General features: G+C 42.2%; 1 protein-coding gene across 1 annotated transcript; it reads right to left on the bottom strand.

The window, feature by feature from the left end:
• Positions 1 to 3,921: 3,921 nt before the first annotated feature.
• DCK (deoxycytidine kinase) lies at positions 3,922 to 26,086 on the bottom strand. Its single transcript, XM_075607948.1, has 7 exons — positions 25,730 to 26,086; positions 18,351 to 18,466; positions 13,735 to 13,928; positions 11,955 to 12,102; positions 10,599 to 10,714; positions 8,234 to 8,333; positions 3,922 to 6,799 (listed from the first exon to the last, which is right to left on the bottom strand). Exons 1-7 carry the CDS (start codon positions 25,842 to 25,844, stop codon positions 6,773 to 6,775), a joined length of 816 nt encoding a protein of 271 aa, XP_075464063.1. The 5' UTR covers positions 25,845 to 26,086; the 3' UTR covers positions 3,922 to 6,772.
• Positions 26,087 to 26,845: the final 759 nt, after the last annotated feature.

The raw sequence follows: 26,845 nt of genomic DNA, 5'->3' as shown, positions 1-26,845 counted from the left end.
CAAATGTACACATGTAACACAAAGAAAGCAATACATGTATTCAAATACCACTTGAGCCTCCAGTATTTCTAGGTAAACCACACTTCTATTTCATTTACATTGGTAATTACTGTGCAGTGGCCATTGTTTGTGTGATGGAGGGAAGAGAAAGTCTTTGTAGGTTGTGATATCTTTTAAGGGGCGGGTTCTCTTAACACAACGTTTATTTGAAGAAGAGACTTATGAGGTTAAAAAGCTTTATACATTATTTTATTTATTATATCTATGAAACACTCACTTTATTGTCCTCTAAAAGGTATACCAATCCGCAAAGAATGTACAAATACAGTATAATTGAAAAAATATTGATACTCGTCTGATTTCTGTGATCCACAAATAAGCAGGTCCCTGTGCCATGGCAGATCCCAGGGAGCTAGTGATCAAAGTGGGTTCAAAAAATAGTGATCACGTGAAAAAATTCAGTTTTCATAAAACATTTCGGAAAAGCGTTATGGCCGCCGATCAGCCACTGAGAGCAGTTCGCCGCCGGCCGTCTCGCCGCTAAATTAAGTGGTTAATTTTAGGGTAAGTGAATAAGCTTTTTAGGGTAAGTGGTAAGGTTAGGCGGTTTGGGTAAGGAGTTAAGGTTAGGAATTTTAAGGTAAGGTGTTAAAGTTAGGGTAAGAAGTTACGGTTAGGGTTGTAGGGTAAAGGGTTAACGCAGGCCTGCACAACTTGTAAAGTGAGATGGGCCGAACTGCTCCAAGGAAAACAGATTTGGGCCGCACGTGCTCAGGGTGCCAGCATCACGACGTGCGCGCACTTTTGGGACTCTTACCTGATTTCCAAGGGTAGTTCCTAAAGTGTCCGCTGAGCTGTAACGCGTCGATGCTGCAACATTTTGCCAAGACAAGTGAATTTGTCTTCCAGGCTGTAGTCGCCAATGAGGGCCAACCAGCTCCGTGACGCATTCGCCATGACCCCGATTGCCTCCCAAATCTCTTGCAGCCCAGTGCACACATCGCTGGGGCTGGAGTGCGCGCGGTAGCGCACATGGTAGCGTGCACCTGCGCCGGCACCCTGAGCGTGGCTTTAAAGCAGCTAGGAGTCATTTAAATTAAATGATGGGCAATTTGTTTGGTAAGGGAACCGTTTAGAATTATTGTTAGTGCCACGTATTTAATGAGCTGGTAACAAAGCATCCTAAATTCCCGAGGTTGCTTAAATTCACTCTAAATAAGATCAATCAAATGGACGGCAAACTTGTAAAACAGGAATAGGGACATTTAAAAAAAAAAAGAAAAGCATCTTCATTGAATGCATTAATACATGACTCCACCTGCATGTCACTTTTTTTGACGGGCTGCTTCAACTATAATATTAGTACATAGCCACCACTCCAACCAAAAGGAATACCAGCTTACTTGTACAAAAACAGATACATTTCTATGAAGTGTTGGAATTAAACAGCGTTACTTTTGTCCAGGCATGGACTAAATTATACAACAAAAAAACAAAGAAGCCCAAAGCTACATCCAATATGACAAAAATATACAGTGAAATACCTATATATCTCTTGAAAAAAGGATCATTTAGTTAAATCCTTTGGCCAAAGCATTTTAAGCCTGCAAGCCACTTCAAGGCATGACCAAATATTGAAGGTCCTAATGCTTTGGCCAAAGGGTTTAACTAAATGACCCCTTTTCAAGAGATATATAGGTATTTCACTGTGTATTTTTGACATATTGAATGAAGCTTTGGGCTTGTTTTTTGTTGTATATATTTAGCCACGCCCAGTAGCACTCCAAATTGACACTAATTATATATATATATATATATATTAATTAGTGGTCAATTTTGGGGTTTCTTAGATCTTGCTGGGTATCTGTGTGTTCATTAACTTTGTCCAGCTGGTCTCAGCTGTTTTGGAGGTTGGTGGCTCCTCCCTCCCAGGGTTTAAGATCACCCCTCCCCACTTTCCAAGTAGGCAGTTCTCTTTCATGCAGCTGGTTGTGACTATAGGGGTAAATAAGAATTTTAATCAGTTAGTGTTAGGACCTGCAATATTTGGTCGTGCCTTGAAGTGGCTTGCAGGCTTAAAATACTGCTGGTTATCTGTGTGTTTATGGACTAAATTAGTCATGAGCCCAACAACAACAACATACCTGTGATGCTCTTACCAAATGTATAATCTACAGTCAATGAACTATAGGTTTAGCAAAGGTCTGCGAGAGGTAAAATACCTGATATATAGAATAACTTACAGTACACATTCCTTTATTTAATATACAGGCACAATGCACTTTCCATTAAACAACATATTTGACATCAGCTGTAACATTTACAAAAGGTATTTGATTTGACTGATGCTGGGTTGTAAATTGACAGACAGTATACAACTAAGTTGTAATTGTTTTACACTTCAAGTCAGATTTACCAATTTACACAAGCACTTTTGTACACGCAAATGTTGTTTAAATAGAAGATTGCATATGATAAAATACGCCATTTAATATTTCTACATAGAAAACATAGAATATGACAACAGATGAGAACCATTTAGCCCACCTATTCTGCCTATTGTCCAGCCAGCTGTACGAACCTAAGACTTGATCTTTAGCTTTATTTCATATTTAGGATAGCCCTATGTCCATCCCAAGCATGCCTGAATTCCCCTACTATATTAGCCACTACCATCCCTGCTATGAGCTATTCCAGGAATCCACCAGCCTCGCAGTGAAGAAGTAATTCCTCACATTTTCCCTTGGCCTCCCACCCTCCAGCTTCAGAGCATGGCCTGTTCTAGCACTTTTCTCTGAAATATGCTTCCATCCTGTACTTTCTTGAAACCCTTTATGATTATGAAAGGTTGTACCACCCTGCCCCCCAACTACCTTCTAGCCTTAAAGCTGTACATATAAAGGTCCTTTAGTCTTCCCTTAGATCTAGCAGTTTGTGCTATTCCTGGACTGCTGTAGTGCCACATTTAGTATCTTACATACCGACCTGTGTGATGTCTCATAATTCTACAGAATTAAATCACAGCTCTACATGTCCAAACTTCTTTTGGAAATAAAAATGAATTGCAGTAAACTTGAAGACTGTTTAAAACCTTTAAATGTAGGCTACGTTATAGAAGTCTAAATATAACCGTTTTATCTTTTAATTAAAAGGGGGTTATTCATTAAACTGTGATTGTGCCAATCCTGGGCACAAACACACGTCAACTCCCATTGACTTCATTAGGAGTTTCCATGCAATAATGCCCCGATCAACACTTTTGCAGTTTAATAAATAACCCCTAAAATGTCAGTCATTAACCGGACCACCACCTAGTGAATACCTGTTTCAATCATATCCCACAATCTTCTTTCCCCCTTACACACCCTGCCCACTTTTGTTACTCTCTGCCATTTTCAGAGAATGCCACATATGACAACTCAACCCATTCCATAAGTGTTGCACATAACCTGGCAATGTGACCAACTAGCAGCTGTCACTTCAGCACCCGCACTTTGCACATGCAGTATGTTCATCCAAACTGGCAGTGTCGATTAGCAGGCACCGATATATTTGGAGGGGGAAGGGGGGGAGGGGGGGACAGACAACCTAAATGTTCATAGATTAGATAGAAATTATAATGTATACTAGAGAAAGAGACCCGTGAGCTTTTGGACGCTCGTGCACTATTTCAGCTATGAAGAACACTCATGTTGTGGTCCATTAAAAGGTAACACAGCTGGCTACAAAAGCTATACTTCCCCATGGTCCAAAACAGCTTCTAGAAGTTTAATTAGCCGGGAAGAGGGGGGAATGGAAATTACACAAATGTATGACACAGCAACGTATATGCAAATGGGAGAATCCATGATAAAAATGAGCAGAGGAAAAACAAAACCTGTTTTTAACCATTTTTTTCTTTTTATTTCAAAAGCATAGGTTTTCACACAAAGGAATAATATAATTTGCATATCACACTAATATATATACACTGTATACACACACACAATAAAGCAAAGAACATTTAAAGATTTCCCCCCAAAGATTCAAAACCAGGATTGACTGTTTAAACTACTACTTATTTTTATATATACAAATTGAAACACATACACACCTTGTTTTTGTGCGTGTTATTATACATATATCAGTGCCTAGCACAATGGTCACATCACAACACAATTATTTTTCTTTGTTGGCAAGTGCTGATGGCAGAGAAAGAAAAGCATAAAAACTGCAAAAACAATGAGAATTTTCCACCCTAAAAAAAAAAAAAAAAAAGGCGCAAAACTTATTCAAACAACGAAAAATACAAAAATATAATTAATACTATATAATTAAACTGCTCGATTTAGAAAAATATGGCACTTGCTGCAACTAAACTTGTTGTTTATGGTATGCTATTAATGGAGCACACCTGAAAATAATTTAATTGACACATTTCTAAATATTTCACTTTAAGTAAAGAATCGCCTATGTAAAAGATAGCTGCCAGTATTTTCATTTATTAACAATGGATATTCAATTTCCAAATGATTCAATATATTAGAAAATAATCCTAGCCTCATGAAGAAAGGCCTTCCTTTTATAGTTTGCTATATTGATATTAAAATACATTTAGTTACGTTTAAGCAAATAGAAATATGCAGTTGTTTAGCATTTAGCCAGCACAATACAACACATTAGCACCAATAATAGTTTCTAAATTCAAATATTCACATCCACCAGCACAAAAACAGAACACAAGGCTAATTTCGGCAGTATGTCTAGAAAATCAATACTACATGCTATATAAAATACATTCAAATATTATAATACGGAAGCTAAAATAGATTGATGAGCACTTAAAGGATTTATGATATACAAGGTACATTGAATTACAAATGAGCACTAATTTCATTTTTCAAGCCACGAAGCTGCAATATACTGTATGAGGCTCAGGACCTGAAAATGTTACAGATGTTAGATTCCTGGGTATACTATACTGTGAAAGCTATCCTCCAAACCATGCTGCCATATACTTTGGCAATAAATTGATTTATTTATTTTTTACTGCATCGTATATACATTCACCACTTTACATTATATAGCCGTGATAAATACTTAATGGAGAGCTCAATTCTTGTTTATGAAAGTCTCACCTCATTATTAAATAGTAACACCTGGAAATCGGTGACCTCAACATCTTTCAGTCTAAGCAATTGCGAAAGGTGGAGAAAATCTGAGCAAATACATTTGATATGCTAGTAGGCAGGGGTGCAGGAACACATTTTTTGGATGGGGGTGCAGTACATACAAAGCACCCCGCCCACACCCCAACTTCCAGTCGCCATGCTTGTAGGATATGCACTTATGCTGATTCCCACTGTCAATGTTAATTTCAGCAGGACTGGACCCCCTGCTTCCCACAGAAGGAACTACCGGTAACTTCCTAGTACAGGCAGTCCTCGCTTTAAGACGTTTCGCTTTCCGTCGGCGCATAATGCAGTCTAAAAACTCATTATCCGCCGTGGTTTTCGCGTATCCGACGGAAATCGCCGCCGATTAACATGGGTCCCGCTTTCCGACTGTCTCGTCTCCAACGCGGGTTTGCAGAACGCATTGTGTCGGAAAAGCAAGGACTGCCTGTATATAAATAGTCTGCGTCACACAGACCAATCAGACGCTGCAATGGATGATGTTACGGCTTCCTATTGGCCCGTAATGTGTGATATTTAAAAGCCAATTTGTTTCCTGTGGCTACTGGCAGTACCTTCCCTGAGGCACAGTGGGTTCATAGAGATTAAATTAATACGGTTTAGCTCCAGAGTCCTTGGTAACCCCCCCCCCCCCCCTTAACAAAAAACATGTGAGTATTAGGGGGTAATATAGTAATATACTGTATATATATTTATTTTTTAAGGATCAGACGGTACTGTTCCTTTAAGTGCTTCTTTATGAGTCTTTTAATAGCATCTGAAGGCGAGGGAAGGCAGAGATTGTACAGACCTTTTCAGTCTCTTTTTCTTTAGTCATTAAATTGACTGTATGATGTCTTAACTCAGGTGTGCTCAACTCCAGTCCTCAAGCAACCCCCCCTCTCGCCCCCCAGGTCAGGTTTCCAGGATATCCCTGCTTCAGCAGAGGTGGCTCAATCAGTCCCTGGTGGAGCAGTCTTTGACTGAGTTAGGTTGCGGCCACGCCGCCGCTGAGCATGCTCATGCTTGAGAGCGGTGACATCACCAACTCTCCAAGCATGAGCGCTCGGCTGTCCTCGGTGGGTAGGGGGCGTGTCATTGGCTGGATCGGGGCTATGACTGTGTGTGTGTCTGTTTGCCGTGTGCATTTACTGGTGCCGATTGGTTGCATAAGGGTCTTGTGACCCTTCAGCGCGCTTGAAAAACAATTTTCCCCATCTCCCCAAGCGCCTAGCTTTGCTAAGCGTATGTGCATGAGTACGCGTGCACTGTGAGAGCGTGGCCATTCTTACGGAGAATCACTGAAGTGATCGCGTCCAGCACGCTCAGCAGCAGCGTGGCCACAGCCGTTTCTGTGCCGAATCCTAAAAACCCAACCTGTTGGGGCGCTTGAGGACTGGAGTTCAGCACCCTAACTTAATGGACGGCTGCTTTATACCAGACACTGCATCTCTCACAAATCATTTTGTTTCATGCACAAAGGGTTAAAAGCTTGTTAAAAACAAACTGCTGCTTCAAAAATGTAGTCAGGTGTGTACCCTCTTCTCCTTCTAAAAACATTCTTCATCATGCATAACAGTACACTTGAAACAAGTGCACACCAGTCTGTCTTCAAAATGCTACAAAGTGCTCAAAAATTCTTTCACCTGTCAAAGAAAGAACAACAGCGGTTTTACTGAATGGAAAGCACAGCACATATATATTCGAGCTACGTTTTGGATACATTGCCACGAAAAACCCTCTCAATTTGATATAAATGAGATAAAACAAGCTCATTAGAATATTGGAATGAATGGACTTGTTAGCTGTTTCGGGAAATTGTGCATGAACAATATCTGACTGCTCCACTCTTTCCGGATCTGGGAAAAAAAGCTTTATTTGTAGAACACGGCCATCTAGTGCTGAGCTAACAGCACAACAGACGGCCTCACATTGTCAGTGCAGACCCTGTCCTATTTAACCATTTTACTGCCAGAGGCGATTGCTTTTTTTTTTTTTATTAAATAAACCTCATTCATGTAATATTTCACTTAACCACTGAAAATTTAGACCGTGACCAAGAATGTAATTATTGAGATTAGTCAGAACCATTACTTTGTATAACAAAAACAATTAGTAATTAGAATAATCATTTGCACGTATGTCATTTTATTGGAGGGTTAAAGTGGAGGAATACACAGTCTTAGCAAGCTCAAGACCCAAACCCACTGCATTATGTGTCTATACAGAAGTGTCAATGGGAAAGTGACCTCAAGTACACAATAGGCAAAGAAACTGCAATGCACATCCAATCTGACAAATTATTTTGTTCATATATTTGTTTTTTCTTCTTTTCTTAAATATGGGTCATTTAGTTCAATCCTTTGGCCAAAACATGTTTATTAAACCTGCAACCATTTCAAGACAAACCCATCAGCAGGTCTTACACTACCAATTTTATACTGTGTCCTTTGTATGCGGTGCCCAAGGAGATAAGATTTAGAACACTGTATGTGTTATCTGTGAGCTCGAGTGCAGATAAAACTGCTAAAAACCAGAAGTGCGCCAATAATTATAGTGAAAAATGCATGCACACTGCTTGAAATGGTCGCAGGCTTGAAATGTTTTGACCGAAGAATTGAACTAAGTGACCCATATTTCTGAGAAGACACATAGAAAAACAGATATATGAACTAAACAATGTGTCATATTGGATGTAGCATCAGGGCTTCTTTGTCTATTGTTGTATACATAAAGTGGGTGCATTTTAAAGCTGCAGTACCAGTTAAACAAATATACGTCCTTTTCATGATCATCACAAACGCCACTGGGAAATCTTCCAGTACATTTTTATTTGGGACAAATGAGGTCCAACAAGCACTGTGCTTCAATCACTGCTGCAGTGCACTCTCCTTAGACAGGCGTGAGCCCGTACTTGCCTATAAGAGCAGTATGCAATGTATAGTCAATGTATATGCATTGGAGGGCAAATGGTAGTGAAAGGATCCGAAATGTAGCAAAGAAGGGTATTTAACAAATCATGTTGTGGGTCATTATTTAATTACAAAGCACACATAAAAGAAAAAGTTGCTGGAATGTACCTTTTCAATCAGACTCTCTTGTTTTTCTTTATCGTCTTTAAAACTGTTGTTCACGTCCAGGGTGAGGATGGGTAGTTGATGCAGATACTCAAAGTTCGTCCTGCAAGACGTAGGAAATAAAATATCAAGGTGATGCGGGACTATTCAACTACAAGCCCGCAAAGAGACTTGGAGTGACCCTTGGACTTTCTACTAATTTCCCTGCACTGCCTCTGGGCGTGACAAATTTCACTAATTTCTCAAATGCACTTGCGAAGGCAATGTAAATATGTATATAAAACAGATGTTGAAAATGCTTAAAAGATGTTGGAGGTATAATTTAAGTCGAGACGGGCGAATGTGACAAAATTCGACTTGCAAATTTGTGGAGTTTTAGACAATATTCGATTTGAGAATGAATATTCGAACGCAAAGATGTTATAAATAAATTTGAGCACGTTTGTAACTCTGCGCACAGTGTGGAGGTAGGGGGTGAGAACTACTTCTAGTTAGTGTCCCAAGTGCTATATAACCCCTACAGCTACACACCCGGTAGTAGGCCTCAACACCCATCCTTGGGGCCAATACCCCCTTCACGCACCACCGCTACCCACAATACAAAAAAAAAAAAAATACACACAACAGCCCTACTAACCAATCATCTGTTCCTTAGCAGGTCTTAAAATTAGGTAAATACAACCTCAGATGAACAATAACATATGACATATTACACCGTGTCATGATTTAACAAAAATAAAGCCAAAATGGAGAAGCCATGTGTGAAAATCTAAGTACACCCTTACAGCTTCCGTAGGAATTAAGATGCTAAGTAGCAGACAGGTGCTGCTAATCAAATGCCCTTGATTAATTGATCATCAGCAAGTGTGACCACCTCTATAAAAGCCGAAGTTTTAGCAGTTTGCTGGTCTGGAGCATTCAGGTGTGTGTTAACACAATGCCAAGGAGGAAAGACATCAGCAATGATCTTAGAGAAGCAATTGTTGCTGCCCATCAATCTGGGAAGGGTTATAAGGCCATTTCCAAACAATTTAAAAGTCCATCATTCTGCAGTGAGAAAGATTATTCAAAAGTGGAAAACATTCAAGACAGTTGCCAATCTTCCCAGGAGTGGACGTCCCAGCAAATTCACCCCAAGGTCAGACCGTGCAATGCTCAGAGAAATTGCAAACAAAACCACAAAGTTATATTTTGCAAGTCTCTGTATGTACGTTTTAAACTTTACAAGCTATTTCCCTGCATTCTTTAAAATGTCCCGCATCACATGACCGGGACATTTAAACATGGTAGAGATATTGGCACCCCACACCGGAGCCTGTAACTCGGGAAGCAGGGGGTCCCGAGGCTGAAATTAATGCGGTTCAGTTCCAGTGACACCTTGCTTTAATACCGTTTTATTAAAATAAAAGCTGCATGATCGCCTGTTAGAGGCGCTGGGGGAGAGACACTGATTCTGTCTACTCTTAGGCCTCGGCCATGTTACCTTATTGCTGGCGGAGGCGCGCTGAGGCGCGCTCCCGCTCAGCACTGAGCCCCTACAGCCACAATTAGAGCGGCTTTAGTAGGGGCTCGCCTACGCTTCCGCAAGCGCGCGTAAGCGTAGGTCTTAGGTAATTTTCAAAATCAAGCGCTTGCCGGAGCACAGGGCCGGTCACGTGAGCGGTTCGCCCAATGAGGGCGAACCAGCTCCGTGACGTCACTGGCCCGCCCCCTGACAGCGCGCAGTGAAAGCACCCGCAAGGCCAGGGAAAGCACCCGCTTTCCCTGAGCCTCAGCGCGCCTCAGCACGAAGCTTGGCCGAGGCCTTACTGAAGCAGGGACTCCCGCTGTGTTAATCCTGATGGGGCCATTACTCTCTGTGAAGTGCTGTACCAGGGAAGGTCAACTCTTTTCACGCTGTGCTCCAGTACATGCTCTGCGGCAGCTGATACAGGTGGCTGCATCGGTAGAACCTGCAACTTTGTTATCCTACTGTAGTGCCAAATCTGGGGCAATCACCAACAAGACCCAGGTACATGCAGGGTACATGCTGCAACATTTCAGTGACATTCCTCCAGACAGACTAATGGCCTATCGGATTAACAGCGGGGGTTCCTGGCAGTCCCATTCCAACTGAATGGGACTGCCAGGGACCCCTGCTGTGTTAATCCGATGGGCCATTAGTCTCTGCAGAAATGTCACTGAAATATTGCAGCATGTACCCGGATCTTGTTGGTGATAGCCCCAGATTTTCCAAGGCAAGTTTAAGGCAAGTTTTAGAATACTCGTCGGCGCACCTGTACATTTCTCCAAAAAAGAGATTGGTGAAAATATGCTCATTTGAGTTTGTGACCAGACTGCAAGTTGTACATATATGTGAGTGATTAACCTCATGGTCCTGTGATGAAGCCAGCTCTCGTGCTTGTAGTGAAGCTTCTCCAGGTACTCCACGGGAATGTCCTGCTCCTCTTCTCTTCCACGGGAGTAAATCCTGCTCAAGCATTTCTGCCAAGGGAGGGATAGCAATCAGCAAAGTATTACAGAGAGAAAATAATTCAGGAGCTAGAACCAGAAGTTCAGAAATGGATTTATTAAAAAGAAACAATTGCCTATTCCAAAAAGTTCCTTTTTTCTTCTTCGTTTTAAATCTTTTTTTTCTCTGCTGGTTAAAAACTGGTATGAAAAATAAATAAAATCTCAAATACGAAAAAGGTGTCGATGTAAATGAGCATCTTTAATAAAGTCAGGACATGTTCTGGACTAGTGTTGTATCTGGTAATGTTTTATTTAAAAAAAAAAAAAAATATCGGGTAATGGGTACCCAGCCAAAATCAATATTTCTACCCGGTCGGGTACCCGGTTAGCACTTAACTGCAGGGTGGAGGAAGACCGCGGCGACAACTATGAAGAGCAGCAGAGGTCCTGTAGCGGTGGCAGCATCAGCAGTGTCTTCAGCCGGCGTGGGAGCAGCAGGAATCCATCACACAGCACCGCAGCAGGTAAGCAAAGTGAGCCAGGGAACCATGTGACCGGAGCAGGAGCAAGAGCGTTCCTATTGGACACACAGCTGTCCAATAGGAATGCTCCTGCTCCGGTCACATGGTTCCCTGGCTCACTCTGCTTACCTGCTGCGGTGCTGTGTGATGGATTCCTGCTGCTCCCACGCCGGCTGAAGACACTGCTGATGCTGCCACCGCTACAGGACCTCTGCTGCTCTTCATAGATGTCTTCCGTCGCTGGCTGCAGGTAAGTGATGTGATTATTTTCAGCTATCCTGACATTACCCGGCGCCGGGCCCACTTCTCAGTTGCCGGGTCCGGGTATTTGAAAATGTGCCGGGTAGTTTCGGGTACTCATACATCACTAGTTCTGACACCATGACATACTCTGCTTTATTGTGTGTTTTTTAGTGCACAAAAAAAACAAAAAACACATAACAGCACTTTCTAATCAACACAAAGCACTGAAGCAAAACTACACAGCCTTCCCCGGTGTAACACTTAGCCTTCCTAGTTCTGTAAATAGGGTACTCATTTAGCTCTCTGCAGGTCTTGCTTTCCCTCCTGTATATGAGTTCCAGAATAAACTATGTTTATGGGCCGTAGATCTGCCGAAGTGACCTACCATGCCGTTTTTGCCCGAAAACAGCCCGAACAGCCACTGCGGGGGATATAAAATAAGCCCGAAATCTTTCATCTGGAAATCATGTATTACCCAAAAAGCTGAATCTCGAGACCCTAATTACCTCGGGAGTAGCTCGGAGATAAATGATTGCATCAAGTTCAAGATCAGCGCCAAATTGAGAATTCATCCACTCATGCCAGTCCTGGTAAACAGCCCATTCCGTCTCATTCATGCAATCCGCCTCGTACAAATTAGATGCAAAAATGTATCTGGAAAGGAAAGAGGTCTGATTACTTTGATTTGCTACCTACTCTGGATCACCAGGTGAAGTAAAGTTAAAACACAAAAGAAGCACACTTAATGTGTGTCGGTTTGCAGCTGTCTACCAGCAGATCCATGGGCACCGACATAGTAATGTGTAGTAGGTGGTTCAATTAAGCAGAAAACAGGAGTGGGAGCTCAGAAAAAAACTGCACGTGTGGCCAACACCACAGTCAAAAATACAAAAGCAGCAGCATCTCTTCCAATATCGAGAACAAAAAAGCTCTACTTACATATGTGTCACATTCTCATTTATTTTCAAGAATCTGGATTTGTGACGTGCTATTAATAATAATAATAATAATAAAAAAAGGGTCCCCTGGTCTTATTGGTTTTGTATCAGTTCATATATATATATATATATTTTTTTTTTCAGTAGGCTTTATTGCACTTATGTTTACATTGAATCATTGTGCATACTGCTTCATAAGGCTGCATTACTATCTATATATTTTGTATTTTTGTATCATTGTTAATGATACATTTGAGGGATGACCTCCTTTGTATGTGCACACGCCCGGGTTGTATTCCAACACAGCATGTTAGTGACGTCATGTTTTGAGTGGAGCGATAGGAGTCTTAGTGTGACTTCCGGGGATGCGTTAGCATCGCGTTTCAGTGACGCTGAGTTAGTAACATGTACGTCCACCAATTTCATGCCTACACTGAATCACACAGGGTTTCAGCTGCAGTTGATCTGAGACTGCATTTTTCTAAGCAAGTTTCCTATTAGATCTATTATACGTGCCCCAATTATATGCACCCTAAGGATTATATTGCTCTGTGGTTGCACTGTATAGAAAAATCTGTTATCCTTGATTGCGAGTGTCATTTCCTGTTCACTTGTGTTTGGGGTCAAATGTGGCTATACTGTAAATATGTGCTTGTTCTCGTCATTTTCACCTGATGAAAGTTCAGTGTACAGTAGGACTTAATGGTTGGTTTCTCTCATGTTCCTCAAAATGAATACAGAAATACAGAAACGGCAAGTAGAGCTTTTTTGTTCCCAATATTGGAAGAGATCCTGCTGCTATTGTATTTTTGTACTAAGTGGTGTTATTCCTGCCCCGAAGCTTTTACTATTTTAAAATGTAGCACACCGCACACAAAAGCGCAAATGTACTAAACGGTGCTTTGCCATAAGACATCTTCCAGCCCACTCACTTGAACGGGCTGTACGGTAGCTACCGATGCCGGAAAAGGTCTTATGAAATAGCACCGCTTAGTAAATATCACAGAAAAGTCAATGTGTTGGGAAAGTGAAGTTACAGCAGTTCACACGATCATTTGTATACATATATCCAGAAATGTGTGCGCCACTTGAATCAGAAAACGCAAAGGACTATGGGGATTGCAGAAAAGTCACACGATAGGAACAAGTTGTAAGAAGTGGCATGGTGCATGTGGGCTAGATTAAGTCGTTTTTAATACATGGTGTATTTAATTATTTTGTAAATATTTTAAAAGGGACGTCACCCGTGATTAAAACAACATTTCTGTTAGAGGGCTGGAGAGCCACGTGGTTCAAGTCTCTCCAGCAGTTCGAGGTGTTCAACATCAAAAGTATAAGTTCCCCATACCTATCACTATAGACGGAGCGTTCAAAGAAGAGCACAGGTTTCTCCGCTTCTTTCAGCTTTCCTCCAAGAGCTTTCAGTTGGGCCCGGATACGGCTCAGACAAGCGTAGGACTGAAAAGTGAAGGACCAGCGCTCAGGCTTTTCATACATCATCTGGAGGAGGTTCCCACCACTTTTCTGAGACATAGTCAGCTCCTGCTCAGAGACAAAATGATAGCAAAAGAAAAATGCAGGGAAGTTATACGCAGGCACCCTCTCTCTGCTCAATATTTTGTTCTTGGTTAAAAAACAAACAAAAAGGCCCTGATCATAAAACGGTCATCAGAAAACGTATACTGCAAAACTGAACGAATAAGTATAAAGACACCAAAGTGTTCTACTCAATGGTGTAAAGCGTGAACACAAACATATTTTGCTTTGAGTTTGTGCACGTTAAGCTTTTAGAAGAGTGCAACACTCAGTCTGTGCAAGCTGGAAAACGTGGTATATACAGGTTTAACATTCCAAATTGAAATGAATACCAGTACAAGAAGATTATAGAAAAATAAAAATATTACTTTATTAATACATATATCAAATCCCCATTATCCCTCATGAACATCCGAAATGTTGGGTTTGGGTGCGTATACACCCCGTTATATCGCGACCTGTTATAACGCGGTTTTCACTGCCACACTGCAAACACAGCTCTCACTGCACACAGCTCTCACTGCAAACACAGCTCTCACTGCACACAGCTCTCACTGCACACAGCTCTCACTGCAAACACAGCTCTCACTGCAAACACAGCTCTCACTGCACACAGCTCTCACTGCACACAGCTCTCACTGCACACAGCTCTCACTGCACACAGCTCTCACCTCTCACAGCACACAGCTCTCACAGCACACAGCTCTCACAGCACACAGCTCTCACAGCACACAGCTCTCACAGCACACAGCTCTCACAGCACTCACAGCACACTCTCACAGCACTCACAGCACACTACACCACACCTCCCACTCCCCCTCCCTACCTTGGGTGTCGGCTGCTGAGATCGGAGCGGAGCTAGCATCAGGAGGAGAGGGGGGTGTCGGGAGGAGGGGGGTGTCGGGAGGAGGGGGGTGTCGGGAGGAGTGGGGGTGAGTGAGGAGCAGGCTGGGACTCGGAGGGCCGCGTGGGCTATGCCGCGGAGGGCCGGTAGGTGTGGGGGCCTGGGGGGGAGGAAATGGATGCCGGTGGTGGGAGGTAAGGAGCAGGTTGCGGCTGGACTCGCCGTTGCTAGGGGACGTGTAGGGCTTCCGGCCACCTCTTCCTTCCTTCCTTCTCTCCTCACTCCCTCCCGATCGGGCGCGCGGCGGTCATTTTTTTTCAAATTAGCGCGACCCCGGTTCTAGCACGGTCGGATCGGGTGGCCCCCGAGGACCGCGCTATAACGGGGTTTAGCTGTGTGTGTGTGTGTGTGTGTGTGTGTGTGTGTGTGTGTGTATATATATATATATATATACATATATATATATATATATATTAATAAAGTAATATCTTTATTTTTTCTATAATCTTCTTGTGTTGTATTCATTTTAATTTGCAATTTAAAACACACACCTGTCATTTCTAAAAAGGGAAAGTACTTGTCTATATTATATAGTCTCTATTACCACCTAACTGAAAATGTTACAATAATATTAAATACAATACTTTCAGTGTGGTCTAGTGCAGGGGTGTGCAAAGTGGGGGGCACAAGATTTTTCTGGGGGGGCGCGGTGGTTGCAGAGGCCCCCGTGCTCTTCCCCACGGCATTTAAATTCTGTGGTGGGGGATTGCGCGAGGCCTCTGCAATGTCTCCAACCTTGTCTTCGGTGACGCGTCGCCACGGGGTCACGTGACCCTGCTGCGTCATTTGACACCAAGGACAAGGAAGGAGGGGGGCACGAGCCGGTAAGGAGAGCAGGCAGGGGTGCACAGGGGGAAAAGTTTAGTGCTAGAAGCTCCCGTATACCAGAGGAAATAATGCAACAGTGAAAAAAAGTTGTAGTGAACAGGGCCAAGTCTAAAAACGTTTCTACAAAATCAAAATCAAATATTTCAATTAATATTTCCCCAAACCATACAACTACTCAATGTTTTAAAACTAAATGGACTAGATTGAGCTGAAAAAGTAAACATAAAAAGGTATATAGATCCCTATGAAATATTTTGGACCTACTGAGTGATGTATTAATGAACAAATAACCCCTCCGGTTCTGAACACAAATCTAAAATACAACATGTAATTCAAATGGTAGTTAGAGGGCAGATACAGTAATATTGTTTTACTAGCGCTGTTTGAAGGCCCGGTGTTAAGGTAAATATCACCCCCCCTCCACACACACACACACACACACACACACACACACACACACACACACACACACACACACACACACACACCACCTCTACTTTTTCATCCTGATAACATAGTCCTCTATGAAAATCATCAAGTATATTTCCTGATTTGGATATATTGATGCAACACTTTGTTGCCTCTTAAGAAGCCGATTTGTGTGCTAGCCCTAATTACGGCATTATTGCCTCATTTAGAAATGGGCCCCTATTTAGACATACTACCAATTGTATATAATTGGAGTTGCTGTACAGCTGCCATACCTGAAGAACATGTGAGGTTTGTGTACTGAAAGACATTGTTGATCTAATGAAAGTTGTGATGATTACCACACACATTGCCCCCTAGCTGGTTCCTCTCCAGTGTGCTCTTGACATGTGACTGTAAGGCCTCGTCCAGGGTGGTGCTGAGCGGGCGCGCTCACGCCCGCCACAATGAGACACATTGCAACAATGTGTGGCTAGCGTGAGCAGGCGGGCGCGCCTGCTCGGCGCATAGCTGCTTGCCGAGCAAGCAAATTTGAATTTGCTGCTTGCAAGCGCGTCACGTGAGCGGTTCGCCCTCAGCTCCATGAAGTCGTGGCCGCGCCCCCAGACGTGCGCGCACCTAGCCGGCCACGAATCGCCCGGCCGAGCAGGGTGCAGCGCACGAGCGCCAGTTCCCTACCTGGCCGAGGCCTGATGGACATGAAAGCAGCCAATAATATCCGCTGTAGAAGAGAAGGGCCTATGAGGGAGAGGAGGAGCCTTTAGGATGAGTCAGATTTGTGTGGACCTGAATGCTATCAGGTTCGGTCGAGGTTTGTAGAGTGCACATAGCACCATCGGAGGGGACCCTCAATGGCTATAAAGCATAGTGGTACCGAAGCAACCTTTTCGAAGCACAGGCCTGCAACAGTTGGCACACAATGAGCTCCCACGGGCACCATCACAAGCCAACATACCCAGGATTGGGTGGCTAATACACCACTGTCACTGATTCACACAGCGTTATTGGGGATTGTGTTATATTTGTGTGCCGTCTGTAGTGATCCTCGGCAGAGATATCAGAGTTAGAATGGCATAAGTAAACTAGTTGTATCCCCAATACTGCGTCTGTGTTCTTCCTGCCGTCTGACCGTAGGTCACGTGTGGCCGAGTAAGTTAGCAATAGTAATAAAGTCTGACAGCTAAAAGTAGAGGGGTTACACACACACACACACACACACACACACACACACACACACTTTAAGACAAGCTTTCTCTCTTCCTCGGGTCAGCGATACTGATTTACAGAGATTCCATGAGCATAATATAAATGAAAAAAAAGATAGCCATCTACTGTAACGCAGATAAATCCTGAATCTGAATACATCACTTTTTATATAAAATTGACCTGTACTATGGAGCAGGCGCTTATTTTCTTTTTTGCATTCTAGACTCTTTTGGAACCCACATTTTCCACCTGAAGCTGCTATGTCCCCATTTTTTAAAACCCTACAAGTTGGTCACACGCACTTTATATTGACTTATTGGACTCCCATTTTGTGATCTCTGACTTTTACTTATATTTTTCACCTACATGTATGTGTTATTAATACTTACATTTTATTGCATTTAATCATTGGTGCACCTTTACGAACAGTTTTATGTTCTAATACACTTCCAGTCAAGTGATCAATATTAATTGTTTCTATTCGTCAGCACTTTTTGTAAGCACTATTAACACTTTAGGTGAGTCCTATAGCACCAATTATTTCCACACACACAATCTCATACCCTCCAACTGTACCTACTGTATAGTGACCCAAGAGGACAAAGGACTTTTTGAAACCACAGCTGCATTCAATCTGAACCCCTTCAGTGTACACATGTGTCGCCTCAAAAGGCAGCCAAAGGGTATGAGCCGTTTGCTGCTGTTCGCTGATATTAAAGCTGCTCTAGTTTCAATCTGAAACTCACCAGCCCTTGTATCCCCTGTACCCCATTTTCCAACTCTAACTGTCCATGAAATGTCTGTGAATTGACTGTCTGACCTCTGTTCATTTAATGTAACCACGTATCTATCATCATAACTCTGTGCCCAGGACATAGTTGAAAAAGAGAGGTAAATACAAATAAATACACATTTAGCAGGTTAGAACTCTAGTATGTGGCTTATACCAAAGCTTTTATTTCTATTAAATAATATTGTCCTTGTTGGTACTGGTTGTGAGTTTAGAGATCAAAGTGCCCATATACATAACAGCAGCATAGACAAACATCTGTAATTCGTACCTGAAATTCGTTTTGGCAGCTTTGAACATTGCACCACCTTCCTATGGGCTCAGGCACAACCTCCCAGTCCTCGTTGGTTCTCTGGAGGATGTTCACAAATGTAGATTTCCCGGCAGCTGTGTGGAAAAGCAAAAAAACAGAACAAATGATGGCACTTCAGACATTAACAGATATTCATGGTACACTTTTTTTTGTAGTAAATAAGAGGAGTATAATTAATGCAATACGTTGGTCAGCATTAAGGTTAATAAGTGTCTTAAAGCAGCAATACTACATTCCCCCTTTCCTTTCCCTTATTTGCATATGTAAAGCATGTGACAATGTATAATTCTACATTTTAACCTAATCTGGCAATCGTTTGGTGCTCCGGCTATAAATCTGTAAAGATCCCGATTGTGTGCCTAACAAAATGGCGGCCTGACTATGCTATAGTCCGTGAAATGCTACAGCTGATATGTAAGATTATATTGCGAAACGTAACACATTATTGTTACAGCTTTTATGAGCAATAGACAGTCTGATGTATGGAACACAGCAACAGATTTGGTTGTGATACTTTGTTGCAAAGGGCAGAGCTAAAAGAGGAAGGTGATATGACTTTCTAAATGGTTGCTGTAGCAACCAGAGAATGATCAGTACAATAATAAAAAAAAGTGCTGGCATTAAAAAAAAATGCAAACAGTATTACCTAGTACTACAGAACGGATTTTTTTGGTTTGTTTGTTTTTCACATTTTGCTGTTTTAAATGAACCATCCCTGAAATATCCTACGTGTGGTTTAAATTAAAAAAAAAAAAAAAAACTCAATTTTTAATATATTGCTAAATATACCTTGATTTCTATAGCAGGTTTTAGCACACTTCCCCAGCAGTACAAGATATTTGCAACAGTTTTCTGTTTGTGATAATGTGTTGCCAATATTCCCTGCAGTTTGAGCTGCAAGCTGTAACAATAGATAATGTTACCTTAGTAATATAAGAATAAATTGTAGCTGTTGAGTTACACTGACTGAATGATTGCTTCAAACTGAAGGGCAGCCATTTAGTGAACCCATGGAAGCAGGATCTTTGCTCATCGATCACGGAATAAGGTATTTTCTATGGAGTGGTGCCCAAAATTGTACTCCATATTCAAGGTGTGGTCTTACTAATGCTTTATAAAGGGGCATACTTATGTTTACTTCCCTTCCATCCATTACCCGTTTAATGCAAGATAAGATCTTGTTTGTCTTTGCAGCTTCTGCAAGACTTTGGGCACTATTGCTAAGCTGCCTACAAGACTCCTAAATCCTTCTCCATTAATGATTCTCCTACATTATCCCCATTTAATGTGTAAGTCGCCTGTTTATTCTAGTTTCCCATATACATAACCTTACATTTATCTGTATTAAACCTCATCTGCCATTTACCTGCCCACGTTTCCAGTCTCTCCAAGTCCTTCTGGAGAGAAATTACATCCTGCTCTGATTCTACTACCTTACACAATTTAGTATCATCAGCAAAGATGGAGACTTTGCTCTCGATGCCAACCTCAAGATCATTAATAAACAAGTTAAAAAGCAAGGGTCCCATTACTGATCCCTCAGGTACTCCACTCGCAACTTTAGCCCAACTTGAAAAGGTTCCATTTATGACAACCCTCTGTTGTCTGTCCTTTAACCAGTTTTCAATCCAGGTGCATATATTATTACCAATTTTCTTTATTTTGTACACCAACCTCGTGTGAAACCATATCAAAAGCCTTTGCAAAATCAAAGTAGACCACATCAACTGCATTACCCTGGTCTAAATTCTTACTTACCTCCTCAAAGAAACAAATAAGGTTAGTTTGGCATGATCTATGCTTCATAAATCCATGCTGACTATTACTAATAATTTTGTTTTCCATTAGGTATTCCTGAATATTATCCCGTATTAAACCTTCAAGTAGTTTCCCTACTATTGACGTCAGGCTTACAGGTCTGTAATTTCCCGGTTGTGATCTAGCTCCCTTTTTAAATATAGGGACCACATCTGCTTTACGTCAATTTTGTGATACTGAGCCTGTGGAAATGAAGTCCTTGAATATTAAATATAATGTTTTGGCTATTACTGAGCTTAACTCCTTGAGAACTCTTGGGTGTATGCCACCGGGGCCAGGTGCCTTATTAACTTTAATTTTTTCAAGTTGCTTATGAACTTCTTCCTCAGTTAACCAATTGTTCATTAATATGGAGGTTGTGGCTTCCTCCTGCGGCACTACTATTGAACTTGATTCTTCCCTGGTAAACACAGAGGCAAAGAATTTGTTTAATACCTCAGCTTTTTCCTTATCTCCAATAATCTGCCTACCCATCTCACACTGAAAGGGTCCTATATTTTCTTTTCTCACTTTTTTGTTATTAAGGTACTTAAAGAACTTTTAGGGTTGACCTTACTTTCTATTGCAATCCTTTTTTCATTATCCATTTTTGCTAATTTGATTGCCCTTTTGCAATTTTTGTTACATTCCTTATAATTCTGATACGATGTCTCTGTCCCTTCTGACTTAAAGAATCTAAACGCCTTCCTCTTCTTGTCAATTTCCTCCCCTACCTGTTTATTTAGCCACATTGGTTTTGACTTATTTCTTTTATACTTATTACCCAAGGGTATACACTGATGTGTGCTTTTCTAACAGTGTTTTAAAGACTGCCCATTTATCTTCTACATTTTTCCCTGCAAAAACATCATCCCATTGTATTACTACTAGATTAGACCTCAGTTTATTAAAATCTGCCTTTCTAAAGTTTAAGGTCTTTGTTGAACCCAAGTAATCTGTTTTTTGATAATTTATTTCAAATGACACCATGTTATGATCACTGTTACCCAAATGTTCCAGGACTTGAATATTTGTTATTACTTCTACATTGTTTGATATGACCAAATCCAGAACTGCCCCTCTCCTGGTTGGTTCCTCAATAATTTGGGTCATATAATGGTCTTTAAGCACCCCCAAAAACCTGTTTCCTTTTGTGGTAAAGCTAATCTCATTGCCCCAATTTATGTCTGGATAATTAAAATCACCAATTATGCAAACATGACCTCGTTTTGATGCCTTCTCCATTTGCAAAAGTATTTTAGCTTCCTCAATCTCACAGATATTTGGTGGTTTATAGCATATTCCCACAAACATTTTCTTTATACTTTTACCTCCACTGCTAATTTCTATCCACAAAGTCTCTACATTTTCATCATTCCCTTCATAGACATCATCCCTTATAATAGGTTTTAGATCCGGTTTAACATATAAACATACTCCACCTCCCCTTCTATTTGTTCGATCCTTCCGAAAAAGAGAATAACCCTCTAAATTAACTGTCCAGTCATGAGTTTCATCCCACCATGTTTCAGTAATGCCTATGATATCATACTGCTAGTATTAGTATTAAACTTTATTGCTTGCAGTCTGCGCTATGGTGTCTCCCCCTGTCTTCCACTCCAGCACACCCTAATCAATCCAGCACACCCTATCAACAAAAGGTCACATCTATTAACAGAAAAAACAGAGAGAGGTAGAACCCCAAGGAGAGCACTCTACCAATGTGTAGCCAAAATGTATCAGAACCTAGTAAGGTGGGTGAGTAATGAATTAATTAAAACCAGAAACTTTAATTGAGTCTTAACTCTAAATATAAAATAATATGGGGAACACTATAGGTCAAGTAATATACTAATGATAGCCAGTGTACAGTGAATTAATATTAAAAATGAGCAAAGCAGACCACAATAAACTCTGTACTGTAAACCCAGAGTCTGGGATATGGCCGCACGATAACACTAGTGGTGTAGAGTAGATCCAAAGGATGGTTATAGGTCAAAACAGGTAACGGTAAGTGTCTAGTTTGTACTATGTCGTATGGCATAAATCAGCATGTCGATATCAATGCTGACTGTAGCAGTATACAGGTATAGCTGGTTACTTGTACAGGTTAGTGGTATTGTACCTATATCAGTAGCAGAGCACACAGAGTCAGTTATCTGTGTAAATAATGCCAAAAGCCATGCCTGTTGGTGGTGGATCTCTATGTACAAAAGCCACTTGATGTTAGTATGGTGCGTGAGTATTGTACACACAAGTTAGTGGTATTGTACCTATATCGCTAGCACAGCCCACAGAGTCAGTTATCTGTGTAAACAATGCCAAAAAGCCGTGCCTGTTTATGGTGGTTCTCTGTACGTATAAGCCACCTGGTGTTAGTGCGGTGCGTGAGTGTTGTACACACACATACACGTAGCAGTATACAGGTATAGCTGGTTACTTGTACAGGTTGGTGGTGTTGTGCCTATATCAGTAACACAGCACACAGAGTCAGTTTATCTGTGTAATTAATGCCAAAAGCCATGCCTGTTGGTGGTTGATCTCTATGTACAAAAACCACTAATGTTAGTATGGTGCGTGAGTATTGTACACACAAGTTAGTGGTATTGTGCCTATATCGGTAACACAGCCCACAGAGTCAGTTATCTGTGTAAACAATGCCAAAAGGCCGTGCCTGTTCATGGTGGTTCTCTATACAGTATGTATAAGCCACTTGGTGTTAGTGCGGTGCGTGAGTGTTGTACACACACATACACACCATATCAGTGTCAGTATTAATCTAAAACAGTGCACAAGTAGTGCCTGTTAACATGGATTGTGGTAGATTCGCGAAATTCATACACTCACACACATGTCAGAGAATATATTGACTGAATCAGTATTAATCTAAAACAGTGCACAAGTAGTGCCTGTTAACATGGAGTGGAATCACGCAATGCTTTGCTCATAACACACCAGACATACCTCCTATGTGGGGGGCTGGGAGCCTTTGGCAGCATGCCAGGAGCTCTCTAGTATCAGCCTCGGTGCGTCAGGTGATAGCTAAAAGTTAAGTTGATACCATCGGTAGCACAGCCATGCAGCTGAAGCTACTGGGTGCAGGAGGCGCTCCGACCGCCAGCGCATATCCCGCCCCTTTGACGCGATGACGTCATAACCTGCCGACGTACGTGCCATACGTTTCACTCGTACTGCTTTCTCAAGGCTGATACTAGAGAGCTCCTGGCATGCTGCCAAAGGCTCCCAGCCCCCCACATAGGAGGTATGTCTGGTGTGTTATGAGCAAAGCATTGCGTGATTCCACTCCATGTTAACAGGCACTACTTGTGCACTGTTTTAGATTAATACTGATTCAGTCAATATATTCTCTGACATGTGTGTGAGTGTATGAATTTCGCGAATCTACCACAATCCATGTTAACAGGCACTACTTGTGCACTGTTTTAGATTAATACTGACACTGATATGGTGTGTATGTGTGTGTACAACACTCACGCACCGCACTAACACCAAGTGGCTTATACATACTGTATAGAGAACCACCATGAACAGGCACGGCTTCTGGCATTGTTTACACAGATAACTGACTCTGTGGGCTGTGTTACCGATATAGGCACAATACCACTAACTTGTGTGTACAATACTCACGCACCATACTAACATTAGTGGTTTTTGTACATAGAGATCAACCACCAACAGGCATGGCTTTTGGCATTAATTACACAGATAAACTGACTCTGTGTGCTGTGTTACTGATGTAGGCACAATACCACCAACCTGTACAAGTAACCAGCTATACCTGTATACTGCTACGTGTATGTGTGTGTACAACACTCACGCACCGCACTAACACCAGGTGGCTTATACTTACAGAGAACCACCATAAACAGGCACGGCTTTTTGGCATTGTTTACACAGATAACTGACTCTGTGGGCTGTGCTAGCGATATAGGTACAATACCACTAACTTGTGTGTACAATACTCACGCACCATACTAACATCAAGTGGCTTTTGTACATAGAGATCCACCACCAACAGGCACGGCTTTTGGCATTATTTACACAGATAACTGACTCTGTGGGCTGTGCTAGCGATATAGGTACAATACCACTAACTTGTGTGTACAATACTCACGCACCATACTAACATCAAGTGGCTTTTGTACATAGAGATCCACCACCAACAGGCATGGCTTTTGGCATTATTTACACAGATAACTGACTCTGTGTGCTCTGCTACTGATATAGGTACAATACCACTAACCTGTACAAGTAACCAGCTATACCTGTATACTGCTACAGTCAGCATTGATATCGACATGCTGATTTATGCCATACGACATAGTACAAACTAGACACTTACCGTTACCTGTTTTGACCTATAACCATCCTTTGGATCTACTCTACACCACTAGTGTTATCGTGCGGCCATATCCCAGACTCTGGGTTTACAGTACAGAGTTTATTGTGGTCTGCTTTGCTCATTTTTAATATTAATTCACTGTACACTGCCTATCATTAGTATATTACTTGACCTATAGTGTTCCCCATATTATTTTATATTTAGAGTTAAGACTCAATTAAAGTTTCTGGTTTTAATTAATTCATTACTCACCCACCTTACTAGGTTCTGATACATTTTGGCTACACATTGGTAGAGTGCTCTCCTTGGGGTTCTACCTCTCTCTGTTTTTTCTATTTGACATTACCCCTGATAGTAGCACCTCCACATAGCCACATCCAGCAAGCAGTAGCGAGGGTATTCCTTCCACCTCCACTTCCCCTTTTTCCCTCCTTGTGTTTGGATTCACATCTATTAACAGACAGACAGACCTGTTTCCCGCACATCTCATCTGTTTGTGTGACGTGCCTCTTTTACCCACTTGTGAGTAAAACCTTTGAAGCTTTTTTAGTTTTATCAGTGGTGTTCAAGACAATATTACACTATATTCTGCTTTATTTGTTTAGCTTTTGACATATCGTGTATCCTTCTCCCTCATCCTGTTTGTCTACTGTGTTCCAAGGAAAGGAAGACTCTTTCCCTTCTCTGAAGGTTGAGTAGGGTCGCAGTATTTGTCTTTAGATTGTTACTTTTAATTTCTCTACAGCAGTGGTGTTTTTACTCTATCCCTGCTGTGGGTATTATCTGCACTCAGATTTCTCCTTTTACACCAAGGAATCACTGCTGGGTTATTAAAAGAGGTTAGTATTTTCACTGTATCTTTACTGTGTATACATCTCCACCTGTCATCAGCCATCTTTCCAGTCACTATCCTTAGCGCCAAACCTGGTTTTTTTCTGTTCTCCCAGGGGATGCAAGCAGCGTTATTAACCCCTTCGTTTCCAGGGGATGTAATCGGCATCTTGCATTATTAACCCCTTCGTTTCCAGGGGATGTAATCGGCATCTTGCATTATTAACCCCTTCGTTTCCAGGGGATGCACGCTGCATCTTGCTTTTATTAACCCCTTCGTTCCCAGACGGGCACTGCGTTACTACATCCGTGTGATGTCCTCTCTCTCCCCCCTCCCCCATCTTACCGATGTTGCCTTCTATAGAGATCTTCTTGATTTTGTTGGTCTTGCCTAGAGAGGAGGATGAGGAGGAAGGTGATGGTGGGAGCTCGGAGCAGCTTCTTTTCGGGGGAGTAGCCATGATGAAGATCCCTGGGTTATCCCCTCGTGAACGTGCAGCCTGGCTCGGGGGGGGGGGGAGAATGGTGGCTTGTTGTCTGTGCAGCTCCCGCCCGTTTGAATTTTTGGCGCTACCGCCTACCAGTCGCAGCCTGGAGGTGTTGGGTGGAACCTGGCGACGTCACACAAGACCGGTTCCAACATCAGACTTTGGAACCTATAAGATGCACGCCGGGCTTCCAGTCCCTGTGACGTCACGATGATGCGCTCCAGGAGGCTGGCACGCGGACATTCTGCGCTCTGCGTCCCAGAGAGACATCCCGCCCCCTGCTGCCGCTGAGCGGTAGGAGGCTGCTGGGTGGGGACATGGTGTCCATGTCACCTGTTTCAATATGTTGTGAATCCGTTTTCAGGGTGTCAGTGAAGCCCTGCACTCCACTGGAGCCCCAATTGAGATGTGGGAAAATGGCTTCACAGATAAATTAGTTAAAAAAAATTATTCATAAAATGTTTAACCGGAAAATAATACATTTTGAGTTACCTCTCGTTTTCCTGTATGTCCTGGGCACAAATAAACGTTGCCAACATGTTTAAAGTAGGAAACAGCTGAAGTCTTGAAGGAATTTAGGCAGAAAGCAGATTTGAGTGACTCTGGTAAATGGTCCCAACAGTGAGGTGATCAATACTTGGCCTTTAACAGAGTGTCGCTGGGAGTCTGCTGGGCCGAGTCCAGGCTGATTGCGTATGCGCTCACATGCACCGTGACGTCACGCTTGGCTATAGCTGGGGCGATTTCTGGCCTGCATGCCGGGGGCGTGCCCGTGATTTCACGTGAGCGGTTCACCCTCATTGGCTGAACCGCTCACGTGACCAGGGCATTGCGCGACAATGACAAAAATTTTTGCTTCTGCACGCATCGTACCTACCCACGCTCACGTGCGCGTGCACAGTATGGACGCTACAATTCCGTTATATCACACGCGCTCTCAGCCTGGACGCGGCCTTAGGCTCACTCGTTTGAAG

Source organism: Ascaphus truei, chromosome 1 (genome assembly GCF_040206685.1).
Source record: "Ascaphus truei isolate aAscTru1 chromosome 1, aAscTru1.hap1, whole genome shotgun sequence".
NCBI classification, from domain to species: domain Eukaryota; kingdom Metazoa; phylum Chordata; class Amphibia; order Anura; family Ascaphidae; genus Ascaphus; species Ascaphus truei.
The sequence above is the reverse complement of the archived record's forward strand: the minus strand, read 5'-3'. Positions and strand labels throughout refer to the sequence as shown.